The sequence below is a fragment of the Echinops telfairi genome, unplaced genomic scaffold (assembly GCF_000313985.2).
Source record: "Echinops telfairi isolate 266 unplaced genomic scaffold, ASM31398v2 ScPeMD7_7468;HRSCAF=8506_0, whole genome shotgun sequence".
Lineage (NCBI taxonomy): Eukaryota > Metazoa > Chordata > Mammalia > Afrosoricida > Tenrecidae > Echinops > Echinops telfairi.
Genome location: NW_022111369.1, coordinates 49,074,526 through 49,098,954, shown reverse-complemented (window position 1 = coordinate 49,098,954; position 24,429 = coordinate 49,074,526). Strand labels below are relative to the sequence as shown.

At 41.6% G+C, this 24,429-nt stretch overlaps 1 protein-coding gene across 2 annotated transcripts in view; it reads left to right on the top strand.

Annotated features, from left to right (window-relative positions):
• Positions 1-24,429, top strand: part of SLC4A4 (solute carrier family 4 member 4) — a 348,568-nt gene that overhangs the window by 132,489 nt on the left and 191,650 nt on the right. For both annotated transcript variants that reach the window (XM_045284208.1, XM_045284209.1), the window contains one exon: positions 9,063-9,242. In XM_045284208.1, the coding sequence (XP_045140143.1) occupies positions 9,063-9,242 (180 nt within the window). The remainder of the gene's footprint in view (positions 1-9,062; positions 9,243-24,429) is intronic.

Sequence of the window (24,429 nt, the reverse complement as noted above, 5' to 3'; positions counted from 1 at the left end):
AAATAAGCGGCCCTCTAGCTCAGAAGCAACAAAGCCCACATGGAAGAAGCACACCAGCCTGTGTGATCATGAGGTGTCAAAGGGATGAGTTATCAGGCATCAAAGAACAAAATAACATATCATTAAGAATGAGGGGGAGTGCAGAGTGGGAACCCAAAGCCCATCTGTCGGCAACTGGACATTCCCTTATGGAAGGGTCGTGGGGAGGAGACGAGCCAGTCAGGGTCCAGGGTAGCAATGATGAAACATACAACTTTACTCTAGTTCCTAAATGCTTCCTCCCCACCCACTTTCATGATCCCAATTCTACCTTACAAATCTGGCTAAACCAGAGGATGTACACTGCTACAGATAGGAACTGGAAACACAGGGAATCCGGGACAGATGATCCGTTCAGGACCAGTGGTGAGAGTTGCGATACTGGGAGGATTGAGGGAGAGTGGGGTAGAGAGGGGGAACCGATGGTAAGGATCTACATATAATCTCCGAACAGAAAAGTAGGTGAAGGGAGATGTGAGACAGTGTAAGATATGACAAAATAATAATTTATAAATTATCAAGGGTTCATGAGGGAGGGGGGAGCGGGAAGAGAGGGGGAAATGAGTATAGCTGATGCTAGGGGCTTACGTGGAGAGCAAATGTTTTGAGAATGATGAGGGTAAGGAATGTACAAATGTGCTTTATACAATTGATGTATGTATGGATTGTGATAAGATTTGTATGAGCCCCCAATAAAATGCTTTTTTTTTAAAAGAAGAGGAAATCTTGGTCTGTGTAGAATTTTTCATATTTCACAAAGCAGGTGGGGCTGCAAATGGAAATTTGATATGTGAGGAGAGAGATGCTGGCGTTCTGGATTTCTGTAGCCCAGGAAGGTAAGGCACTTATAAAGACAGAAAAGCAAACAGAAGGCATGGGTTTCCGTTGCATTTTTTGTTGTTAAAACTGCCAAAGAGATTGTTATAAAAATACAGTTAGCAAAAAGCAATCCAATTTTTAGTGAGAATTGCAAAGTCTCTGTAGTCTCAGATTTGTTTATTTTTAGCCCCCTCGCTGAGCCTGGAGCATTTCTACAGAGGTATGGAAGTTCAAGGTGAATTACACACTTGAGCTTTTCTGTATTCTGTGATGTTGTCCCAAGGATCTTCAGCATCACGAAGGGCTGATTTAAGGAGAGACTGACCCTTCCCATTAAGTGGAAGACAGATGTCCACCTTCTATTGTTGCCCCATTTGTCAGTGAGCAAAGAGAAGTGGTCTGGGGCTGACTACATTTAGGAAATGTTACCAAGCATTTTACCTTCCACTTTAAATCTTTCATCACTTCCTATGATCCAACTTTTTTCGAACCTTCAGGCATTTATTTTAGAAATTGCCATTACAACGTTAGACACCACTAGGTCATTTTGAGGTGCCATCGCTGACTAATCTATTTGCTCTGCAGCTCCGAGGGCAAGCAGGGGACAGCCAATGCTGCCATCCTGCCCCTGCTAACATCGGGGCAGGGAGAGGGGAGACAAGCAAAAGCCCAATTCAGGGGCAAATACCATACCACAAACAAAGCAAAGTAAGAAAAAGGACCAGAGTAGCAATTGGGGGAGGGGGAAGGGGGAGAGAAGAGACTATTTGGCAGCGAGCAGCTGACTCAAAAGAAATGCTGAAAGCATCCTCTGAAATCAGAGCCTCCCCTTCTGAGTCGCGTGGATTCTGACTCTCATGACCCGGGGTGTTTCCGAGCTCACCACACTTCTAAGAACTTTGAAGGCATTGGGAGGCAACCTGTCTTCATAGGGGGTTGAACCACTAACCTTTCCATGAGGGCTTAATTGCTTATGCCACCCAGGGGCACCCACAGTCAAAAAAGAAAGAAAAAAAACATTACAGAGGATTGAAAAATAAGAAGAAACATAACTTATCTTTTAAATGACAGAAGATGACCCAGTACCTGGAAGAATTAGAGTCATTGTCTACAACAAAACAAAACAAAAAGCACAAGACAAAACCCTCTTTTTTCTCTCAGAGGGTAAAGTTGAGTTGTTTTGTCTTGAATGCGGGGGTATAATTCTGAGTTGAGAATTATGCACAGCCAAGTGTTGATGGGTTTCCTTTACCCCCTCCTCCTCCTCCTGTTTCTTTTCAACAAGTCAGAAGACAAAGAAATAACAGCAAATGCGGTTTTATCAAACAGACAAAGAGTGTGGTTTGCATCCTGCTTGGCAGCCCACCTGCTGCTCCTGGGAAACAGACTCCCTCTGAGGCCAGGCGCCCCTCCTTGGAAGGGGCAGGAGCAGTGGGTGATGAGCAAAGCTGGGTGACTTCTTACGTTGACATAAAAAACTCAACCCAAGACCAGTTTCGCTCAGGACCTTTTGAATGCTATCAGAAACACTTGTTTTTACAGTACTAGAAAGAGTAGCGACTCACTTTCACAGATGATCTCAATAGCTTTGTTATTACCATCATCATTATAATCTGACATTTAGAGTGCCATTCACATAGGCGGCCGAGTATGTACGAATTTCCTTCCCGCCTTAAAAAAAAAAGTTATAAGCCATTTCAAGTATTTTATTATGATAGGGAATGGATCTGGAAAATATAGCTCTATTTTTGGAGGTCTCATTTTTACATTTTGTTTAAAGGCATTCCTGAGCTGTGCATGTTGGCAGATGGGTTATTATATCTTTTATTGCTTTTTAAAATATGGCAGAATCCCCATGTTTTAAATCACAAAAATAATATATGTTCATCCAAAAATAATCATGACAAAATAATACACATACAAAGATAGTAGCTTGTCCAGTATTTCAGCTCCGTCTGCCCAGAATGTTTCCTCGTAACCTATTCTACACACATGTATTTTGTTTTCCAGCACGGGGCCATGCAACACTCTTTTAACCTGAGTTTAAAATACATGCATATGACTATCTCTCCATGTAACAAAATATACATTGACATAATCATTTGAATGGCTGCAAAATATTTAGCACTTGTCTATTATTGGGTATTCACATTGCTTTCAGATTTGTACAGAGAAGGGCTCAGCATCTATGCTGATACATTTATGAAGCTGATTGTTTTTTTGTATAGATTTCTAGTGGTGGACTGTTCAAAGGGTTTGAACATGTTAAAGTGTTTCCATATACATACATATCTGCCAAATGCCCATCAAGAAAGGTTGTACTAGTTCATACTGTCATCATCAGTATATGGAATGAATGACATTAATTAATGACTGTGTTAGTCTGGATTGACTAGAGAAACAAATTCACAGACGCTAATATGTGTATAAGAAAGAGCTTTATATATAAGAGCAATTGAATATTGAGAAAACATCCCTGCCCACTCCAGATCAAGTCCATAAGTCTGATATTAGCCCATATGTCCGATACCAATTTATAAATTCCTCTTAAGACTCATGAAACACGTGCAATGATGCTAAATGCAGGAAGATCACAGGCCAGTGGGTGGAAAGCCATGAATCCAGTGGCAGTGGAAGCATCTCAGTGCTGGCAGGGGTCTCCACGTGGCTTCTCCAGCTCCAGGGCTCTGGCTGCGTCCGCATGGCACCATCAGGATCAGTCTTGTTGTCAGTAATGTCCCGCAGGGAGTGAGCGAGTGTATCTGGCCTCCAGGGAGCTATTTATCTCCTTGGTGCCTCCAGAGGAGGTCATCAAGCAGCGACCTGATTGACAGGCTAGAGTCCACCCCATTGCAAGTTGACACCAGATTAGGTAACCACCACAATGACAGTACTGAGGATTGGTGGTACAAACTGTGGTACCAGTCAGCTAGCATGTCTAAGACTACCACTGTTTCGAGCTCACCCCAAGGGGACTTGAAAGGCCCAGCTGATTCCTTTGGAAAAGTCACAGCCTAGACAACTGCCCGGCGCAGTTCTGCCCAGCACACCCAGGGTGCCGTGAGTGAAATCGGCCACAGACTAGCAGACATGCCTCCTCAGTGACCATGTAGTTGTTTTAATTCTCTGTGCTAGAATTGAAGTTCACTATTTCTCCATGAGTTGTTGGCCTTTCGTATATCTTTTGAGAAACTTTTTTTATGACGGTTGGCTATTTTTCAGTTGGAATGGGCATCTTCTCTTGGTTTGCAAACAATCTGCCTGTATAAAAATGTTTATACAGCTTCCCTTCAAATAAAGGTAAATACTCTGTGATGTGGGAAAACCTCTAAACTAAGAGCCAGAAAATCTGGGTTAGTATTATTTTGGGGGGAGGGGGCATAACCAGGGTGGTCATAACCTGAGGTGGCGCTAGTTAATCTTTGTCTGTTTCTGAGTTACCCCTTCAGCTCTCCCTTTTCTCCTCTGTGTAACAAGAGGTTGAAGTTGCAGCCCTTTAAGGGTCCTTTAGCTTGACTGTCCTCTGTAGTTGGCACTCTCCCTCCTTGTTAGTCGTGTCAGTGGGATTTTGAACACTGAAGGCTTAATTTCCATGTAGCTGTGAAATGTTTATGCCCTGCTTTTTGTCGGAAAGGTTTTGTAGTCTATGCTTAAAAAGATCCCTATAGCGTGGGCTATTTAAAAAGAAACTTAATGAAGGGCATAAGCCACCTAGATTTTAACCTGTTCTAATTGGTGACTTCTAGGCATTAGTAACACAGGGTCGGCTCAATTGGTTTGCAATCACAAGGAATGACAAGAATAGTGGGAAGCCCTTCTAGGAAACGTAGATAAACGCTTTAATCCCCAGCCCTGGAATTAGAGTAGGCGTTTTATAACACTTGCTGCAGATCTGTTGGGGCTATTTATTAGCCTCCTTGGTTTCTCTGTAGAGTGGACTTTCCACACTGAACAAGACTTAAGGGAAATTAGAAAGGGTGTGTTCAGTAGTCACTTAATTATTTTACTGCGGGATAGAGAGTTACTTGTGATTACAGGTTCAGCTTTGAGAATTTTACTGTTGGATACGTGTAGTTAAAAATTACGCAGAGCAAAAGGCCCCTCTCAAACCAAAACACTCTTAGTGGGGAGAATCTTTTCCTAGTCTCCCCATCAAGTAGTCCAGTGTGGCGTTTATGGCATCTATGTTGGGCATTGATTTCCTTTGAGGACTAAAGTAAACCTGACCCATGCCATAGTATTTTCCATTGCCTCATAAGCATGTGAACGTTGGACATTGAATAAGGAAGACAGAAGAAGAATTCATGCATTTCAATTGTGGTACTGGGAAAGAATATTGGAAGTACTATAGACTGCTAAAAGGATAAACCAATCTGTCCTAGACGAAGTATGGCCAGAGTGCTCCTTAGAGGCAAGGATGGTGAGACTTGATCTTATGTACTTTGGATTTGTCAGGAGAACCAGGCCCTGGAGAATGACATCATGTTTGGTGAAGTAGCGGGGCAGTGAAACACAGGAAGACCTGTTAGGAGATGGACTGACACAGCGGCTGCAGAACTGGGCTCAGGCACAGGAATAATTGCAAGGATGGCACAGGGCCTGGCCATGTTTTATCCTGTTTTGACAGTGTTGCTATGGGTTGGAATGGACTGCATGGCATCTAACAACAACACCGGAGAAGGCGTAGGGCATCGCTTGCCGTGCCACCCAGTAAGCATTGGCCAACTAACCTTATGGTCCATGGTTCAGGTCCAGCAGTGACTCCATAAAAGCAAGATGAAACGGTCTGCACCTGTCAAGATTTACACCCTTGGGAACCCTGTAGAGGGACAGTATGGATTGGAATCGACTCATGGCGGTGGGATTGGGTTTGGGTTTGGTTCTACGGTATGTGATGGAAGATCTTGGCTTCAGCTCCGCTTGGCTCACAAGTGGTTGAATCTACACTATGCAAATGTCCACTTTCTAGCTTTGGCTGTGAGGACTGTGGAAGGCTGTGCAGATGGACTTCTGAAGACCCTGGACATACATGCCCAAGCCACACCACTTGAACCTCTGTAACTTCTCTTCAGTGGTGCTCTTAGCAGTAGTCACAATTTTCTAGTCAGGCTTTTAGGAAAAAATTACTCTTGTTCTTTATTTCCCTTTCACACACTAAGAACTTCATCCATTGGGGAAAACGTTGACTATTTTAGATGAATTCATGTACTAGAAAAGGAGGCCATGGATTCTTTGCTCTGATTCTATGCAGAAGACAAACTCCTACTTGTGTAGAGTGAGGTCGTTTCCTGTCAGCACAGCTTGTGCAGACGCGATGCTGTTTGGGCCTCAGCCTCACCAGAGATGGAGGACATCGCTGCTGGCCGATCGTGGCATCAGAGTAGAATGCACCAGGCGACATTTAAGACACACTGCTACCCGTCACTTGGGGAAAAGGACTTCAAAAACCCAACGACTTTCTATTGGAGTAAGAGCTTGTTCTTAGGAGAGTGATACACAGAGCAATCCCAGTGAAACAGTCCTAGGCGTTGGTTAGAACGGAACTAAAAAAGAGCTCACAGAAACTTCATTAATTTATTTTGTAGTAAGACTAAGATATTAAAACTTCGTAGAAAATTTTCATCAGGTATACTTTGAAATGGCTAATGGAAATGCATTATAAAGGCTTTAGGATAAGCCTCCCTTCTTACAAAAGATTAAGATATAATTTTATAATTTAAAGTCTCTTCTGTTGAATTAATTAGCATGCACAGAAACTGATATTGGAAAAGGTATTGCTGTCCTTTACCGGATCCTATTATAAATTTTCTAATATATTACAGAGAAACTTGGGAAAGTAGAAAAGTAAATCAACAATCTCACTACTTTAATTTTTCTGTATTCTCCTCAAGGTTTTTTTTTCTCACATCATTCATGTTTCTGGCACACTTGCTTTGAGAGTATACATTAAATTTTTGAATCTCCTTTATTCATGTAATTAAAAATGCAAATTATGAACTTGACTGTGTTACATAAAAATATGATTTATGTGAATTCACGATTAACTGGGATTGAAAAAGTGAACAAAAGACTCTCCTGCCTCTCCAAACAGATGATTAATCCTGGAATATTTATAACTCTCTCCTTACAAGTGCCAGTGTCTTTATCCTTCACGCAAAGTGGGAAGCTGGCAATTTGGCAAATACTAGGTTGATGTGCAATTTTTGTGTCTAAGAAAGAGCTTTATATACAAGAGCAGTTGAAGATTGAGAAAACATCCCAGCCCAGTCTAGATCAAGTCCATAAGTCTGATATTAGCCCATATGCCCAATACCAATCTATAAAGTCCTCTTCAGACTCACGAAGCATGCAATGACACCGAATATAGGAAGATCACAGGCCAGTGGGTGGGAAGTCTTGTGGATCCAGTGGTGGTGGAAGCATCTCAGCGCTGGCAGGGTTCTCCTCATGACTTCTCCGGCTCCAGAGGCTCCATCAGCCTCTCTCCATATGTCTTCTCCACAAGGATGTCTCACAGAGAGTGAACCAAGAGAAAGAGTGTCTCCCACCTCCAAGGAGGAATACCAGAGTCCTCAGAATCCTCAGGAGAAGGGCAGGCCCACGCAGAGGACTCATGGGCTATATCCTGATGGACAGGCTAGACTCCATCCCTACACTGTTAATCCTCAAATTGACACCAGATTATGTAACCACCACAACAGCAAAGCAAAACATCCTCACAATGGAACTAATAAACAGTGCCGTGAAACATGGAGAAGAGACTGACGTTCTCCAGGATTTTATTTTACTTGGGTTCACAGTTCATGAAAACAACAGTCAGGAAATCAAATGACATATTGGACCAGACAAATCTGTGGCAAAAATGCCCCTTTAAACAGTGTTCGGGTTGAAGACTACAGTAGACCTGGCCCACATCCCGTACTGCCAGTGGTATTTTCATACTTCAGACGCATACAGAAGCTGAACAATGGATATGAAAGGCCAAAGAGGATGGATGCATACAATGGGGGTGTTGGCAGAGAAGAGTCCATGTACAACACCATCTTGGAAGCAGTACACACAGCCAGCATGCCCTTTGGAGACCGGGATAGTCTGATTTGGTCTCACAGACTTGGAACATGTCATCAGAAAGGACCGGCCTCTGCAAAGGGACATCATGCTCGGCAAAGTGAAGGGTCCGCCCAAAAGAGGAAGTCTCGCAACAGGATGAATGGACACGGAGTTGCAACGCTGAGCGTCAAGAAAGTAATGACGCTGAGCGTCAAGAAAGTAATGACGGTGTGTGTGGTGCAGGGCTGGGTGCTGTTTGGTTCTGTGGCACACGGGGCTGCTCTGAGCCAGGGCTGGCATAAAGGCATCGATCAACAATCATGCTTGAGCACTGTGCTTAGCCCTTACCCAATTTTATCTTTGAATAATGAATATTATAAGCATCATATAATAAATGTTATATACAAAAAGGAATGTTATCCATATTTTAAGTCCTCTGAAACCGTGAGAAATATTTCATCCAATGCAGCAATGCACCACCTTCTTTTCTTTGTCTAATTTCTGGATGTTCAGTGCTAGCAAGTGAGTCCTAAAACACAGAGTGGACCCCCATGAGCAACAGAATGAAATATCGCCCAGTCTTGCACCATCCTCACATGGTTATATTGCATCCATCGCTGCGGCCACTGCATCAATCCATCACGTTGAAGGTCTTCCTCTTTTTCACTGCCCTTCTCCTTTCTCCAACATGACGTCCTTCCTCAGGGACTGGTCCCTTCTTTTTTTTTAAATCATTTTATTGGGGACTCATACAACTCTTACAACAATCCATACATACATCAATTGTATAAAGCACAGTTGTACAGTCTTTACCACCATTCTCAAAACACTTGCTCTCCACAAAAGCCCCTGACATCAGCTCCAAATTTTCCCCCTTCCCTCCCCTCTTCCCCCTCCCTCATCAACCCTTGATAGTTTATAAATTATTATTTTGTCAGATCTTACACTGTCCGATGTCTCCCTTCACCCACTTTTCTGTTGTCCGTCCCCCAGGGAGGAGGTCACATGTGGATCCCTGTAATCGGTTCCCCCCTCTCTACCCCACCCTCCATTGGCGTGCAGTTTGAAGATGGCATTTATAAAGTGAGAGTAATAGATTAATGCTTGGTCTTACAACTGCGCTTTGCTTTTGTCTTGTCTTTCTTTTGTCTTAGAGATGATTGTTGACCATCAGATTGAGACGGGCCTCTTGAAACCTGACCTCAAGGATAAAGTGACTTATACTTTGCTCCGGAAGCACCGACATCAAACCAAGAAATCCAACCTTCGATCCCTGGCCGACATTGGGAAGACAGTGTCCAGTGCAAGTAGGATGTTCACCAACCCTGATAATGGTAATGCTGGGCCTGCTGGCAGCTGGTTTCTCTTACATTCATCTCCCACATCTCTGTTCCTCTGTCCTTTCCCGTGCTCCATGTGCCCTTCATTTTCAAGGTCATCTGCCATAGCCATTTCACAGTTACACTGTTTCTCTCATTGGGCAGGTTTGCGGACCTGCGGGGAAGATTTCAGCTATGATTGTTGTAGGCTGCAAATGCTAGGGGTGCCCTGCCTTTGAAAATAACTGTATCATGAAACAATGGAATATTTCATACAAATAAGCAAGTGTATAGATTATTGAGTACTTTAGGGGATATGCTTTAGATAGGACGGTTTGTCAGAGTTAGGAGAGTATAAGAAGTGTAGGAAAATAAGAGAATGCCCCAAAATATCAACTCATGAAGTATTTGCTTGGTACATGAGATGATGTCTAGCTTACAGTTGGTCACTTCATCAATGTAATACTCATCATGATTACCTAAAAATAATCTGATCTCTGGGCTCTTGAGCATGGTAGTAAAAGTAATTATCCAAGGTGTAGGGTATTATATAAGGATGGAAAAGCAGTGTGTCCTGTATACACGGTAGGGCCTTGACCAGCATTTCCTGTACCGTGTTGATAATTTGTATTATTCTTGGTTTAACATTTACTTCATGTTTGGGAGAAATCTGAGAAAGGAAAAATAAAATGTCCATGAAATATGGAAAATTAAAGGATGGTGGAAAGAGTTGCGAAGCACTGGGCTGGTAGAACCAGATCTTCTTCTATTCCTCCCACCCCCACCCCCATCAGTGTTAGCCTTAAGGGAACTCATCATTGCCCTCAGCTGCATTGTCAGAAGAGCCTGAAACATATCGTCATGGAAAAGATGGATTGAGTGAATTGTAATCAACTGGAATCCAACGTACTCAACTACTTTACTTGCAAATATTAAGTTTTCTGATATATAAAAATTGATGGTTGTCTGGGTAAGAGCTCACAATTAGGAAGCTTTCTCTGGTATAGTTATTGACCATTACATTACTTTTGTTTCTTAATTTTATTTTGTTATTCAATAGAACAAATTGAAAAGCTTACTTTTATTGAGTGACATATATTGATTGGATTGCCTTAAGTCTTTGTCTTTCTTTACAAACAAACATAAATAAAATTTAAACAACCTTTTCATATGAAAACATTCATTAAAGAAATCCGCATTCTAAGTCCATAGTATCTACTGTTATCTGGAATATTATTGCAAAGTCCATGAGAAATGTTTTGGCTTTTGTGTGTATTTTCTTTTTTGAATGTATATTTTTGAATCTGAGGGTCACTTAATGGTTGGAAATGACACCAGATAAACAATTTGTTATAAATGATGTCACAAATACTTCATTTTAGAAAACCACTCGTGTTTTTAAAGCAGTAGCAATTAATCGGTGCCCTTTTATATCTTATATGATAGTCCCCTTTCTCATATAAAATCTAATCTAATTGTAGGCTTTCAATGTTTTGGTTTTTAACCATGTACTGTGTGGTAGATTTAAGGACTGAGAAAGCATTCTGATTTCAGATACTGCTGTATCGCAGAGAGAAGGATGGCATGGCTGGGTCAGAATGCCTGCCATCAGCTTGGTGGGAACTGCTTTTTCATGGAAATGCAGGCTGAGTAGAAACTGGGAACAGATGGGTCTCGGAGCCCAGGACTTTGTGCTTTAGGAGAAAGTATTTGGATGTGAAATACAACTAATGGGTTGATATTGCTCAAGCCATTCAGCCTTTTATCCTACCTGCAGATCTTTGTGCTTCAGAGGCAACTTGAAAGTGCCTTCGTCATTCACCTTCTCCTTTGTGAAATGTTGTATCTGCTGGGCCCAAAGCCAGGAGGAAGGCCAGGCAGTTCTTTTCCGGCTTGTCAACTGATCAGCTTCCACCCTGAAGCAAGGAATACGATGAGGTCTTTTAAAAACATGTTAATATTGGCCTACTACCTAACTCCCTTTAAATATCCAGGGGCAAGATTTGGCTTTCAAAGATTCTATAGCAATCAATTTCATGTGCCCCCAAGGTACATGCTTATAAATGATCAGATGGCAAATCTTTGGTTTTCTTGCATGGTTTATTCCAAACTTGCAAGTTTAGACATTCACCTTTCTATGTTAGGGCTTAATTACTTAGTATCATTAATGATGGTGAAATGTTCTTAGAATTACTCTCTAAAGCCTTACATAATTATTGCTGCTACTATTTTAGTCGGGCAAGTTGTCATTTTATAACGGTGATAGTTGAAGTTAGATCTCGATATCCTCTCATATATAAGACTTAGATAAATTTATGTCACCTTAATTTTCTTCCCTAAATTAAAGTCGGTGATATTTCTGGCATTCATTATAATCCCAAACAATGTAACTGATAGCCAAAATTTATGGAGATTATACCTCAAATTGGAAATGTTTTCATTTCTCTGCAGTGTTCTCTTACCTATTATTAAAGAGTCAATTATCATCAATAATTTTTCCAGGATGTTGTGAAGTACAGCCATTATTAAAAATCAAATTACATAAAATTACAACTAATTCATTATATATAAAAAGGTATCAAGTGCTCTAAGAACATAGCTCCCTTTTTTTCTTGTATTCTTTGAAATGTAATAATTTACACGGATGTGTCCCTTAGTGTCAGTTGATGCAGTACCTTAACTGCATGTGCCAGCACCTTGTGTGGAGGCCAGAGCTTAAAACACAAGGCCTGGAATTCCCTTAGTGTGGGACAACGGAGGCCCAGGTCCAAACTCCCAACTCTGGCCCATCCCCTTGGCTCTACAACCTGGTAGGCCTAGGCTCTGCCTTTTGCCTGCTTGATCCCTTAGGGCATCAGTGGAAAATCATGCCCCCTGGGTGGTCTGGGTATGACCATCCTTTCCTAGGAAGATTCTCACTTTTGAGCTGCACTTCCCTGCAATCTTACCAGAGAGGGCCGCGATAGTGGAGGGTGCGGTGGGGTGGAGATGTGGAGGAATGTGACTTCTCAGAATGCTCATTGAGGCTCCCACAGCTGGAGCTGCTGGTGGGACGTGATGGAGTGCTCACCTGAGGCCTTCCACATCAAAAATTGTCCGGGCCATGCACTACACAGTAGCCAGTAGGCTAGAGGGAGCTTCACACCCTCTGGACATAGGTGTTCACATATCTCATTTCACAGAACATTTAGTAAATGCAAAGTGACTATTCTTAAAATGACCCTTTGTATCTCCCATGACACATAACTATTCTTAAAATGACCCTTTGTATCTCCCATGACACATAACTATTCTTAAAATGACCCTTTGTATCTCCCATGGAAGCACTGGGAAGAACCATGAAAAATTTGATGCGTTTGGCCCGCCAAGGAGATTGGCTCGCTTGCTGATAATGTCAGGATGGGACCAGGTGAATAAGGTATAAGGGACCCTAATGGGTCAGTTTTTCCATTTGATTCAGCTGAAAGCAAGGCCCAGGGAGAAAGAGGACTGTTAACATGGAAGACAGTGAGAGATGGCGGCACAGTAGCACGAGTGGTGTAAGGTAGGCACCACAAGCACAGCACATGGCGGCCGTAGCAGTTGCTGACCCAAGGAGCCAAGCACTTGCTCAAGTAGGCTGCTGGTAGAGCAGGGCCCGGTAGCACAGAGTGAGAAAACTCTCTCCAGCTTGAGAAACTGTCCCGAGTTGTGATTACTTCCAAGTTGATCTTGATCCTCAGTTGTACCATGTTACTTCCCTCGTAAACCCATGAAGTGTAAGTGCAGTCAGGGAATTCAGTGAGACAGTTGTAGCAAATGACCAGACCCAGAGAGAGAGTGAGAAAGCGCAAGCCAAGGAGCTGAAGGGAGGGGAGTACGTGATGTTCGCAATGATGGAGTGGTACAATGGTTTGGAAAAGCTAGGAATTGGGAACATCTTTAATCTTGGCTTTACAGGAACCAGCTTTGTGTTGATCCCGATTAAATGCATGACTCATTTGTTTATGCTCTTCGGGTATTTTCATATCTTGTGTCTGTACGGTGGAAGTGCTATATCATGGTGCACCGTGGTGCATCTCTTCCCAACTCCACGTTTAGTGCCTTTATGTCCATAGCTTGAAATCGGCCCCATAGTAGAATTTATACCACAGAAATCTGCCAACACGATGGACCAGAAGTTGATTTATTCTTTTGTCAATTGTGTCTGAGACTTTAACAAGTGATGGAGAAAATGCTAATGATGTAGATTTAATTGACAAGTATGTCATGTCCATAACTGTAACTGTTAAGATGTGAATAGCTCATACAATTGAGGGCATATGCTTCTAGTACTTGAAACCTACTATTCAGTGTAGCAAAGGAATCATTCCCACCACTGAAGAAGGAGTGAAGTCTGACACATGTCTTCCTGTGTCACTGCTTGCTCATAAACGTATGTGAACATATCGATCAACACCGAGGTTGGAAGTACGCTGTCTCACCATTTGGCTACTGATGCGTGAACTTGTCAGAAATCATCACAAGTCTTCTATGAGAATCAGTTGGCTGTTTGGAGTTTACAATAAAAAGGGACAATTCTCTGCTAAAAGAAAATGGTATTTTATTATTATTTCATAGTCCCTTTTATTCATGTAATTTATAATATATATCTATATTCACATGTATATTTTCTGTAAAAACAGTTGTCGACCGTTTTCCAGCATACCGCTTTCTCTGTCCATACCTAAAGAAACTCTCAACTTTTAGGATGCTGGTGTGATTGGGGTTCAAGATAATTTGGTATTTATGAAAAGAATTGAGAAATAGTTTCATTTGTAGTAAGTCAGGAGAGAATCAGGCTAACTTCCAAGATGTTAATCGTTGTGAAGCTGCCACTGCTGAGATAGCTATGAATTCTGGTGGGTGTGTCTTTCAGGCACCAAAGTGTAGGCAGATGTTATAATTTCTCAATATATTAATTGAGGCATTTGCATAGAGTTAGTGTTGCATGAACAAACTAATAAGGTTTTCATATCCTCTGGGGTTGGGTTTGCCTCCACTTATTTTCCTTTTTTCCCACTAGAGTTTTAGGTGAACCATATACAATTGCTGTGTTTTTGGATAAGATTCAGATGACTCTCAGCAATTTCACGTGATTGCAGCTAATAATTTTCTGAGATACCTAGTTAATTACTCTGTATTACTTAAGTTTACTATGAAAGTAACTTTTATTGCTATGAACATTCCTTGGCCGTAGTTTAAAAATCAGGTGAGATGCATTTATTTTGCCTTTTGTTGGGGAAATGAAATAAAAATATATGCTTAACTGATATTTACCCATTCAAAAAGTTCATGGAATATTTTCATTATTTTCTAATTCCATTCTTCCATACATCATAGGGTTACTGATAATCCTGTTAAAAATACAGTTTAGAGATGGCTTGAGTTAAATAATACCTTACTCACACTTTAAAGAGATGTTTTTGACTTGTATTACCTTACAAAAGACTTAGGAAAGATAAACGAGACCCAGTTTAAGGATCTCAGAATAAGAGGGGGTCTTAATCTGCGCAGTCAACTTTCACTGCTTTTGTAGAAATTTGAGCAAAGCCCCCGCTTCCGCTAGTCTTTTCCGGTCACCCTAGATTGTGACCAAAGTCAGTCTTGGCGGGCCGGCTGCCACTACGGGAGTCCTTCACTGAGAAGCAGCGTTAGCTATCCAATCAGACCTCATTCAGTTTTAGGCTCCTCCTTTTCACTTGTGCAGAGATTTTTGTTCCAATTAAACATTGGAACGATAATTTAGTGTAATAATCTAGTATAATAATAAAATTACTATGACATGTTTAAGTGCAACTCAGGAAGAGGCATCTCATAGTGAGTAGGAATGATTTGGGGCAGGATACCTCTTTGCTCTGTAGCTCACCAGTCAGAAGAAACTCTGAGATCAAATGCTGATACCAAACCCTTTTCCTGAAATTGGATGAGAGGGCGTCTGCTCATCACAGCGCCCTCAGTCTGTCTCTGTTGTTGGTCCTAATTCTTGCGAAGTGGCTGTCGGGAAGCGCCCCACCACACTGGGCATCTAGGCACTGAACGTGCATTGACAGGTGTATGGGCAGGATTCAGTGGCAGCTCTGGGACTCAGCATCAGCTCCCACCCTCCTTCCTGCACCCCTTCTTATCTCCTGTATTATGGGAGCTCACGACTTGATCCCGAGTGATCCTGGAACTCGACATTCAATTTGCTACCTCCCCCATTTCTCCTTTAAATTTGAAAATGAAAAACATGACCTGGTTGCTCCTGCCCCTCGTTGCTATCACATACCAGGAATTTTTATAACGTGTGTGGAAAAATGGAAGGAAAAGATAAGAGAAATTTCCCACAACCTGTTTAAAGCCTCTTCACAGGTTCTCTCTGGATTCCTTTTTTCAAAACCCATTCATAGCAGAGGATGCTACTGCCAAGCCCTTTCCACACTACGTCTTTTCCAACAAGCACACACAGAGTTTTAGGGGGTTTTGAAAGTTTAGTGTAATGTAGTTCTGTACAGGAAATTAGATAGTGGTCGGTTAAACAACTGACGGAGGAAATATGACTGCTGATGGTCATAATTCTAGGTTTCTTTACAGCGCACGGAGCGCTCTGGAAGTGCTGTGGTCTAAGTGTGGGCCAGCTAACTGCAAGGTCAGTAGTTTAAACTCACCAGCTGCTCCATGGAGAAAGACAGTGCTCTCTGACAACCTTGCAAACTCTGTAGTATCCCTAAAGCCGGAATGTTCTCCATGTCCGTTTTTAAAATTATATTTTATAATTCGTTCATCAGGTACCATTTGTATTTTCTTCTCTCCTTTAGGTAGGTAACTAGATTTCTAGATTTATAGTGTCGAAAGCTTTCAAGCTTTAAATAAACAATAACATTTTTTTTTTAATCCAAAGGTTTTTAGAGGATTTGCTAGTTTGTTCTGCTCTTTATAACAATGAAGAGTCAGGCATAATCTATAAATTATTAGATGTCAGATAACATAGTCGATTAGTTTTTGACATTAAAATTTACTTTATAGCTGTCTCAAAGACATGCAGCGTATTTTCCAAAGGCCTCCCTCTGATCCTGGCTACAACTGGGTAGCAGTGAGATTTTGAGGCTGCCCTTTACTCTCCTTGAGCCTCAGTTTTCATATCTGCAAAACAAGGGCCAGAGTTTGTGTATGACCAGGAGTGAATGATAGATGTTTTTGAAAAGTATTAGAGGAGTATGAAATGCCATGCAATGATAAGGAATAGCTATTATTCAGAAATACTTTAAGGGCAAATGTAGTGATGTTCAGATTTTAAATGGTAAACTGAACTTTCATTCACCACCATTATTCTGTATCCTGTTATTTTATGTGGCTTCCATATTTTTTTCACCACTTCATTTATGGGAAAAAAAATTAGAGTTTGAATTTTAAAGTAGTACCATTTCATTCTCAACTTTATAGATGCCAAATAATACATAATGAGGGATAATTCATGGGATTTATATTACTTTTAATTTAGTGTATAAAGATTTATAACTATATCTCAGCAAAGACAGTTCTTAGCTATCAGCAGCTAATACATACATGTATATATATATGTGTGTGTGTGTTGCAGAATGTTATTATGAAAGAACATAGTTTTACATGATAATCATTGCATTTATTAAACAATTTTCTTTAATAATTATCTTATATTGCTGGGGTCCATGAATGGGGGGAGGAATTGGAATGATTCCTTTTTATCTTATCCTACCACTCATGAACACCCTTTTCTCAAATTCACAGCCACGTATTTAAAGTAGTCTGGTCCTATGGCGCTGTGCGACAAGCAATAGTTTGCTAACATAAAGGTCAAGAATTCAAACCCACCCATAGCTTCTTGGGAGAGAGATGAAACTCTCTGGTGCTGTAAAGATTCCGTCTTGGAAATCCAAAGTAGCAGTTCTGAATTGTCCTGTAGGGCCACTAACCAGCCCTGTGGCCGTGGCTTTGGGTTTTGTTATGTTAATTCTCTGCTGCCCACCCTGGGTAACTTTTCTTCCAAGGCTGCGGCCCTGTGTGGACCAGCCCCTGTGAAGTCTGGGTTCTCCAGGGTCACTTGGTGCTCCGAGTAGCTCGCAGAGCTGAGACTCTTCCTGGCCTCTGTCAGAGAGAAATAGAAGAGGAGGAGAAAGGGCAGGGAGAACGAGAAGAGACGAGAAGGCAGGAGAGAAACAGCTTGTGAGAGCGTGCGGCCTCTTTGCCATGCTTCCAAGACAGGCAAGCAAGGGAGAGTGGCGTCGAAGCCTTCCAGGCATGGTTAAGCGTGCTGTCTTTGACTCGGCCTCTGCTAAGTGAAAATGCAAGAGACGAGGGCTTGCTTTTCAGCGCTGTTGAGCTCATTTCGTAAAAATCGTAAGTTGAACTTAAACAAGGTCAACATTGAGGTCTTTAGTGTTTTCCAGCACCCTTCAGAATGTTCCCAAAGGAAACCTCGCTCTGTTAGTGGTATTGGCAGTGGTAACAAGAGTAACTTACTGTGTATTATTGAGAATTTAGTATACAAAGGAGCCCTAGTGATATAGTGGGTTGCACAAGGTTAGCTGTTTGAAGCCACTCATGATTCTGAGGAAGAAAGATGGGGCTTTCTACCCCTACAAAGATGTACAGTCTTAGAAACCCACATGGGCAGCTCTACTCTGTCTTGTAAAGTCATTATGAGTTAGAATCTACTTGATGGCGGGAGAGGCTTCAAAAAGAACTTTTTAAAGATTGTGAAAAAATTCTATTTTATGTATGTATTTAATTAAAATTCTATAATATTTTAATTTCATTTTTTCCATTAATTTTTGAAGCCCCATTGTATACCATGAATTGTTCTTGATATTTCTAATGTAAATGTCTTTATCTCAAGTTTTCAAATGAAAGGACGAAACTAAACATGAAATAAGTGGAAGAACCTATTGTACTTAATATTAATATGCTAACTCATCTACAAGGGTGTTGTTTTCTTAATCATAGTGAGTTCTTCCCACTCATCAATGAGTTCAGGATTGTTACTCAGTATAAAAAGAGGTTCATTACCCAATAACCAAGGCAAGCAAGGGTTTACTCATACTTACGTACTAATCTGTCATAAGTGAAACAATGTAAGACCATGTTTACCTTGCCTCCTGGGTACTCTGCCCTGTCGAGGACTCTTACATTGAAAAAGGTTTTGATTCTGTGGGAAAGTGCAGTGGGATTAGGAGAGACAGATGTCAGCCGTACCTGGATGCAGAACCCATGATGTGGGGAAAACCACGTGTAAGTGTTCAATATAGATTAGTAAGTGCACTCTTTGATTACCTTGCTTGTTGGGTAACCCAACATTGTGTTTCAAGCATGTGACTTTGAAGGCTTTCTAGTAGCTGTTCTACATCCAAAACCATGGTACAGACCAAATCCAACAGACAGGTGAATGTCTTTGTTGATTTTCTAAATGGAGATTTCTTATAATGTGTATTAATGTCTGATATGCTATAGTCTAGGGTTAAATTTGTCAGTTTAAAAGCAAGGTGGAATTCATAGCAGATGCTTGATAACTGTTGAACACACAATTTTGAGACCCCAAAAGATTCTTAGAAGTTTAATATCAATGAAATTTATTTTCTTCTTAATGGGACAGCTAAAACTGAATTTTGCTGGATGATTTTTTTGGTTTATTTGCTCAATTCAAATAGAGACAACTTAACTTGCACAGGTTTAAAATTGATAGTTGTGAACAAGTTGATTCTCAAGAGAAGCGTGAAGCATTGACTAACAGTGACTACATTATTTTTCTCTGTGTTTGAGATATTGAAAATGGTTGTTCATAAAACATCAGAGCGATATCTCTTCTCATTAAGTCACAAAACATATTCCCTAGATTCCCAAGGTTTTTGGCCTACTACCCCTTTTCAGAAAAAAGAAAAAAGAAGATCTGGTACCCCTTGACAATGATGAACTTTAGCCCCATCATCCAGAATAAAGTGTAGGAATCTGGTTTTGCTGCCCACATGGAGTGTTGCATTGCCTCCCAGGGGGTAGTATCACTCACTTTCTGAAACTCCGGAATTATTTATACGTGCGGTCAGGCAAAAATGATTCAATTGAGAATATGGAAAACAGTAGCAAAGCTGTTTATTTTATACCTGGAGCTTAAAAGAGACACAATGAGAGCCTTATTTGGGAAAGGTACATATAATACATCAGTATTATGGCATGATTATGGGAAATTTGGCTTCAGCACTTGGAAGTTTTCAAAAGTTGGACCTGGAGTAAATTTATAAAGACAAAGTAGGTAACATGAACAGGTAACAGAGTTTGTATCCTTTCCTGCACAGAAGTGCATACAGAGTCAAACAAATTAAAATGTTGGAGTCTACCAGTGTAAGTAATGAATATGCTTTGAGCCTCCCAGTTTTCGTGAGCGTATGTATAGAGCCAGATGGCTCCACTCTGGCTGTGCTGAAACACAGGTGCTGGGTCTCTATGGGCAGTTCCATTTTCATGCTTGTCTTTGTTGCCAGGCTTTAATGGTGTGTGCCCAGCTATGTCCCACTGTCCTTCTAATGAGGAGGCTCAGCATCAGTGGAGGCTGCACATGCAGAAAGGCCTTTCTAACTCTAGTTCCCAACAAAAAGTACACTAACATGTTGAGAGTAGATGAGGAGAGAGCAGACATTGAGGACAGTCTGCTAGTTGTTCGAACCCCCAGCAGACCCGTTGCACTAATTTTAGGGGCAGGTCAGGGCCCTGATGATAAAACTTGGGTCGCTACCTACTCATTGAAGAAGGAGAATCTGAAGATGGTGGGGGTTTACATTGCAGTACCAACCTCTGTAGCTTTTCGGTGATCTGGAATTGCAGCAGGATCATGTGTAGTCTTCCTGAGGTCAATAGATGATCGGTGGCCACCTTCTTCCATTTCCTCTCCTTGAGCCTGCAAGAAGGCTGGCTCTTTAAGCAGGTCACTGAGTTGTCAAATGGGAGGTGAAATTTGGGCAGTGTGATAATAGTCATTTTTAAATGCTTCCCTCTTGACAAAAGCAATTTTGGAAACTTCTCAACTGGTTATTTCCCCTTTTCATTTTTCTTAGTGCAATAAAAACTTGCAAAGGCGTTCAATTATGGAAAACAATTAAAAATTCAGATTGCAAAGAGCAGACATGAGATTTGCCTCCAGCAGGTGTTAGCACAGATGGCCCGCTCACAAGTCCTGGCCTTATTCACAGCTTTTAAACACAGACAGATACATTGACAAAAATGTTTCTGGATTTTATAATGTGCTGGATGCCCAAATTTGGCCATAAGCTTACATTCATTTGTAAACGATTCACTTTAAAAGTTGACCTCTGAAGTCACCAGTGGCCTCATGAAGAGCCCATAGTTTGTACACATATATGAATAGATGATTTAGGTTTTCTCTGGCTAGTATACTTTAAATGTTTATTGCTTTGATTATTAAATATCTATCTTGTTTATTAAGGGGAAAAACAATACTCTCAAGTCAAATTGTATACAATCTGATAAAAGATATTTCCAGCCTCCTCATCATCCCTTAGAGATAATTATGCTGCCCACTTCTTATTAGCCTTGGAGTGTGGCCTTTGATGAGAATGGCAACGTAAATGACACGAAGCCCGGTTGAAACTCTCTTCAAGGAGAAGGTGATGGTGCTACCAAATTGATGAAAAATATCTGGAGGAACCGTACTGCATACTTAAACCACACATATTGTCTTTGCTTAGCCTAAAAGTACACCAAATAAGAAATTACAATAAGTAAGCCGAAAAATGAGGGTTTAACATCCATTTTGAAATCTATTCGTGTGAAGGTATTGCTTTGTGTGTATCCCAGACTCAGGCTTCTGCAGGGTTTAAAAGAGAGACAAAGGAATTTGAGTCCCAATTCTGTGTTTATCAAGTTACAATACTTTAGAAGTGGCCATATGAAATATCACTTTCCCCATTTGTTCACAAGATGTATCAAAAATCTGGGAGACACTCCATAAAAAATCTGCTTATTAATTCCACACCCTCCCGTCTCTCTGTGCTTCACAAAACTGTAGCTCCCCTCTGTATGTGCTTATGTGGTGCAAACTTCTTAATGGTCTTGGTCTTACATCTAGAAGCTAGTGTTCGTTATGTAAACCTTCCGTTTTCTGTGTACAGCCTTGTTTTGTGTACCACAGCTGCGGTACACAAGCTCTTCCACTGCAACACATGAAACGCATCCCCTGGTACTTGGAGAACCATCATGTTTGACTGTTAACAGCTTTAGCTGTTGGTCATGCTGTCTTGCGGGGTTGTTCCCTTCAAAGGTGTAGGCTCATGGGAGGGATGTGTCAATGTATGATGTCATTGTTCTCCTGTAACCCACCTGTGTGATTTGCTTTAGCATTTGTTTCTTCTTAATTAATGCTTCCATCCTCATCCTTGCTGTGGCTGCTCATGTGTTCTCCTCCTCCTCCTCCTCCTGTCTTCTGCTTCTGATACTCAAGCCCGCAGCCCGCTTGAGAGCTCAGTGCCCTGCCTAGCAACCTGCATCGTGGAGGATGACCCTCGAGTGCGGCGCACTCCCAGCGTGGGATGGCTGAGTAAGTTAACCACTGGGAAAGGGCAAGGACGGGGCAGGTGGGGGGAGCGGGAGGGCAGGATGTTTGGGCTCTCAAGTCCTCAGCGGAGGACCTCCCAAGCATGTCTGAAAGAGTATGACTTAAAGATGTTCTAACTCGCAATCAAGGACTTCTTCCTCTTACAAGCAAAAGAGTGCACTAACAGCGTGCTTTCCGTGTGACCTGTCATCCAACATTTGCGTTCAGTCCCTTGTAAAGCTGTGAGAAGAATGCTAGACTAAGAATTAGGGCTGGCACTGGTATTCGCCCACCCCCACCCTGACCCCCGCATGTGGCACTTATCTGAACCTAGCTCTCCTCTCTGGGCTAGTGATGCTGGCCCTTCCCACTTCAGAGAATCAGGAAGAAGATCACTTGATGTGAGGTTCCTGACGGTGGCTTGAAAAGCATTCAAATTCTGGGTAAGAACAAAGGACTTCCTGTAACTTAAAAACCACAACTACCTATACTTGTTGTGTGCCAAAGAACCCGAGCTACTGTCACTGGGTTATGGTCGTTAGGGGTCGCTGAGCTGGCACATAGAATAAGAGAGAACACTGCCCTGTCCTGCACCATCATCATCATCGTTATTCTGCCGGAGCCCATTGTTGCAAACACTGTGTGAATCCATTTTGCTGAGTGTCTACTTTGTTTTCTTTTTATTTGCTGACTCTACTAACCATGATGACTGTCTCCAGGGATTGGTCCTTCCTGATACCATGTCCAAGTTTCATCATTGATGGTGTATGTTGGCCCCTAGTGGGGAAGCACCGGCGTCTCTGCAGGAGCAAGACTGGCTTTCTACTCCCGTAAACAGTTGCAGTCTCAGAAACCCACAGTGCTTGCTGTGAGTCCTCATTGACTCGATGGCAGCGAGTTTGGTGTATTTTTTAATAAACCCAAAGCCATCGAGTTGATTCCAACTCATAGCAACCCTCTGTAGGATCTCCGAGGCTGTAAATCTGTTCAGGAGCCGACAGCCTGGTCTTTCTCTTGTGGTTAGAGGTTCAACACTTACCTCGCAAGGCTCCTTCTAAGGAGCTCTCGACAAATAGAAAGACGCACAAGCTAGGGCCGTCATTTTTTCAAAAAGTAAACCTTTAGGTTCAAGAGGTAAGGTTATATATGTGGAGCCAGAAAAGAACAGGCACAGGAAACTGCATGGATTATATCCTAAGATTTCTGACTCTGTTATATATGATAGAAGGGCTTTATAGTTGTCAAGAAGCCCATCCATGGGGACACTGTTAGGCTTTGAACTGTTTTGTATTGCCTTTCCTGAAAAATTCCTCATGGCATAGGGTTGAAAGAATTCAGCTGCTAACCACAAGGCCTGCAATTTGTATCCACTCAGGAATTCCATGGGGAAAAGATGTGGTGTTCAGCCTCCATAAAGGTTTTCACCTTGGGAAACCTTATGGGGCAATTCTACATTATCCTATAGTGATATCATTCAGAATCAATTCAGTGGCAGTGGGCCTGGCTTGCTTTGGTGCCATACATCAGTATTAGGATAACATGCCACTGTCTTTCTCAGATGACTGAATGGGGAAGTCTTAGTTTATTCTAAAATACAGTGTGCTGAACCTCACTCTTTTCATGTTTCTCATACATTAGACACTTTTAACAACTATGATCATATTCTCTAGATCCCTTAGAAATAGAAATATATTGGTGAACAATGAGATGTTCTGCATTTTTCATATCTGGCACCTGTGGTAGGGTATAAAAGTCAAGACCCTACCCTCAGGAGGCTTCCTGTATGATGGAGGAGGTAGGGTATTATTGATGGATAACCATAGTATACAATGCTGCATGAATGAGCGAACACACACACACACACACACACACACCCGGGAACCTCTGCTCGGTCTGGGAGCTGTGGTGGTAGAAGACGCTTTTGAAGGAGGTGATTTCTCAGCTAAATGGGAAAGGCAAAGTAAGAGAGTTGTAGTAGGAAAGTTTGGGGAACAGTCATTTACTGGGCTATAAACTTGGTAATGATTTCTACAGTAATTATAAGGAGCATGAATAATAATGAAAAAAACACGGTCATTCATGTTACAAACATTAATTAAGCAGTTTCAGGTATAACCTTGAGCCAAGTACTTTTTTTCTGTGATATCATTGGATCCTCCAAATAACCCTATCAAGTGGCTCCTGCCCTGATTATCATTCTGCAGACACGAGTGGTTAGAAAGTTAACTGCCCTCTTCTCGTCCCCCCCAGCAGTCTGAGCAGGGACTGAGTGTATAGGCATGGCCTGTTTCAGCTCAACTTCATGGGCGATGTCTGTTGAAGGTAAAGTGGAGGAAAGCACAGAGGCCGTACCTGGTGACCTCATCATGAAGCTCTTGACTCACTTGATTTTTCTCCTTGAGAGTCACGTGTTTCTTCTGCTAAATTCTTTTCTCTGTGATTCCTCTTGGGAGGGAAAGTAAATTCAGGTAAGACATTTAGTCATTTTGAGTCAGACAGGATTGGATTCAAATTTTTAAAAAAATCATTTTATTAGGGGCTCATACAACTCTTTTCACAATCCATACATACATCATTTGTGTCCAGCACATTCATACATATGTTGCCATCATCATTCTCAAAACA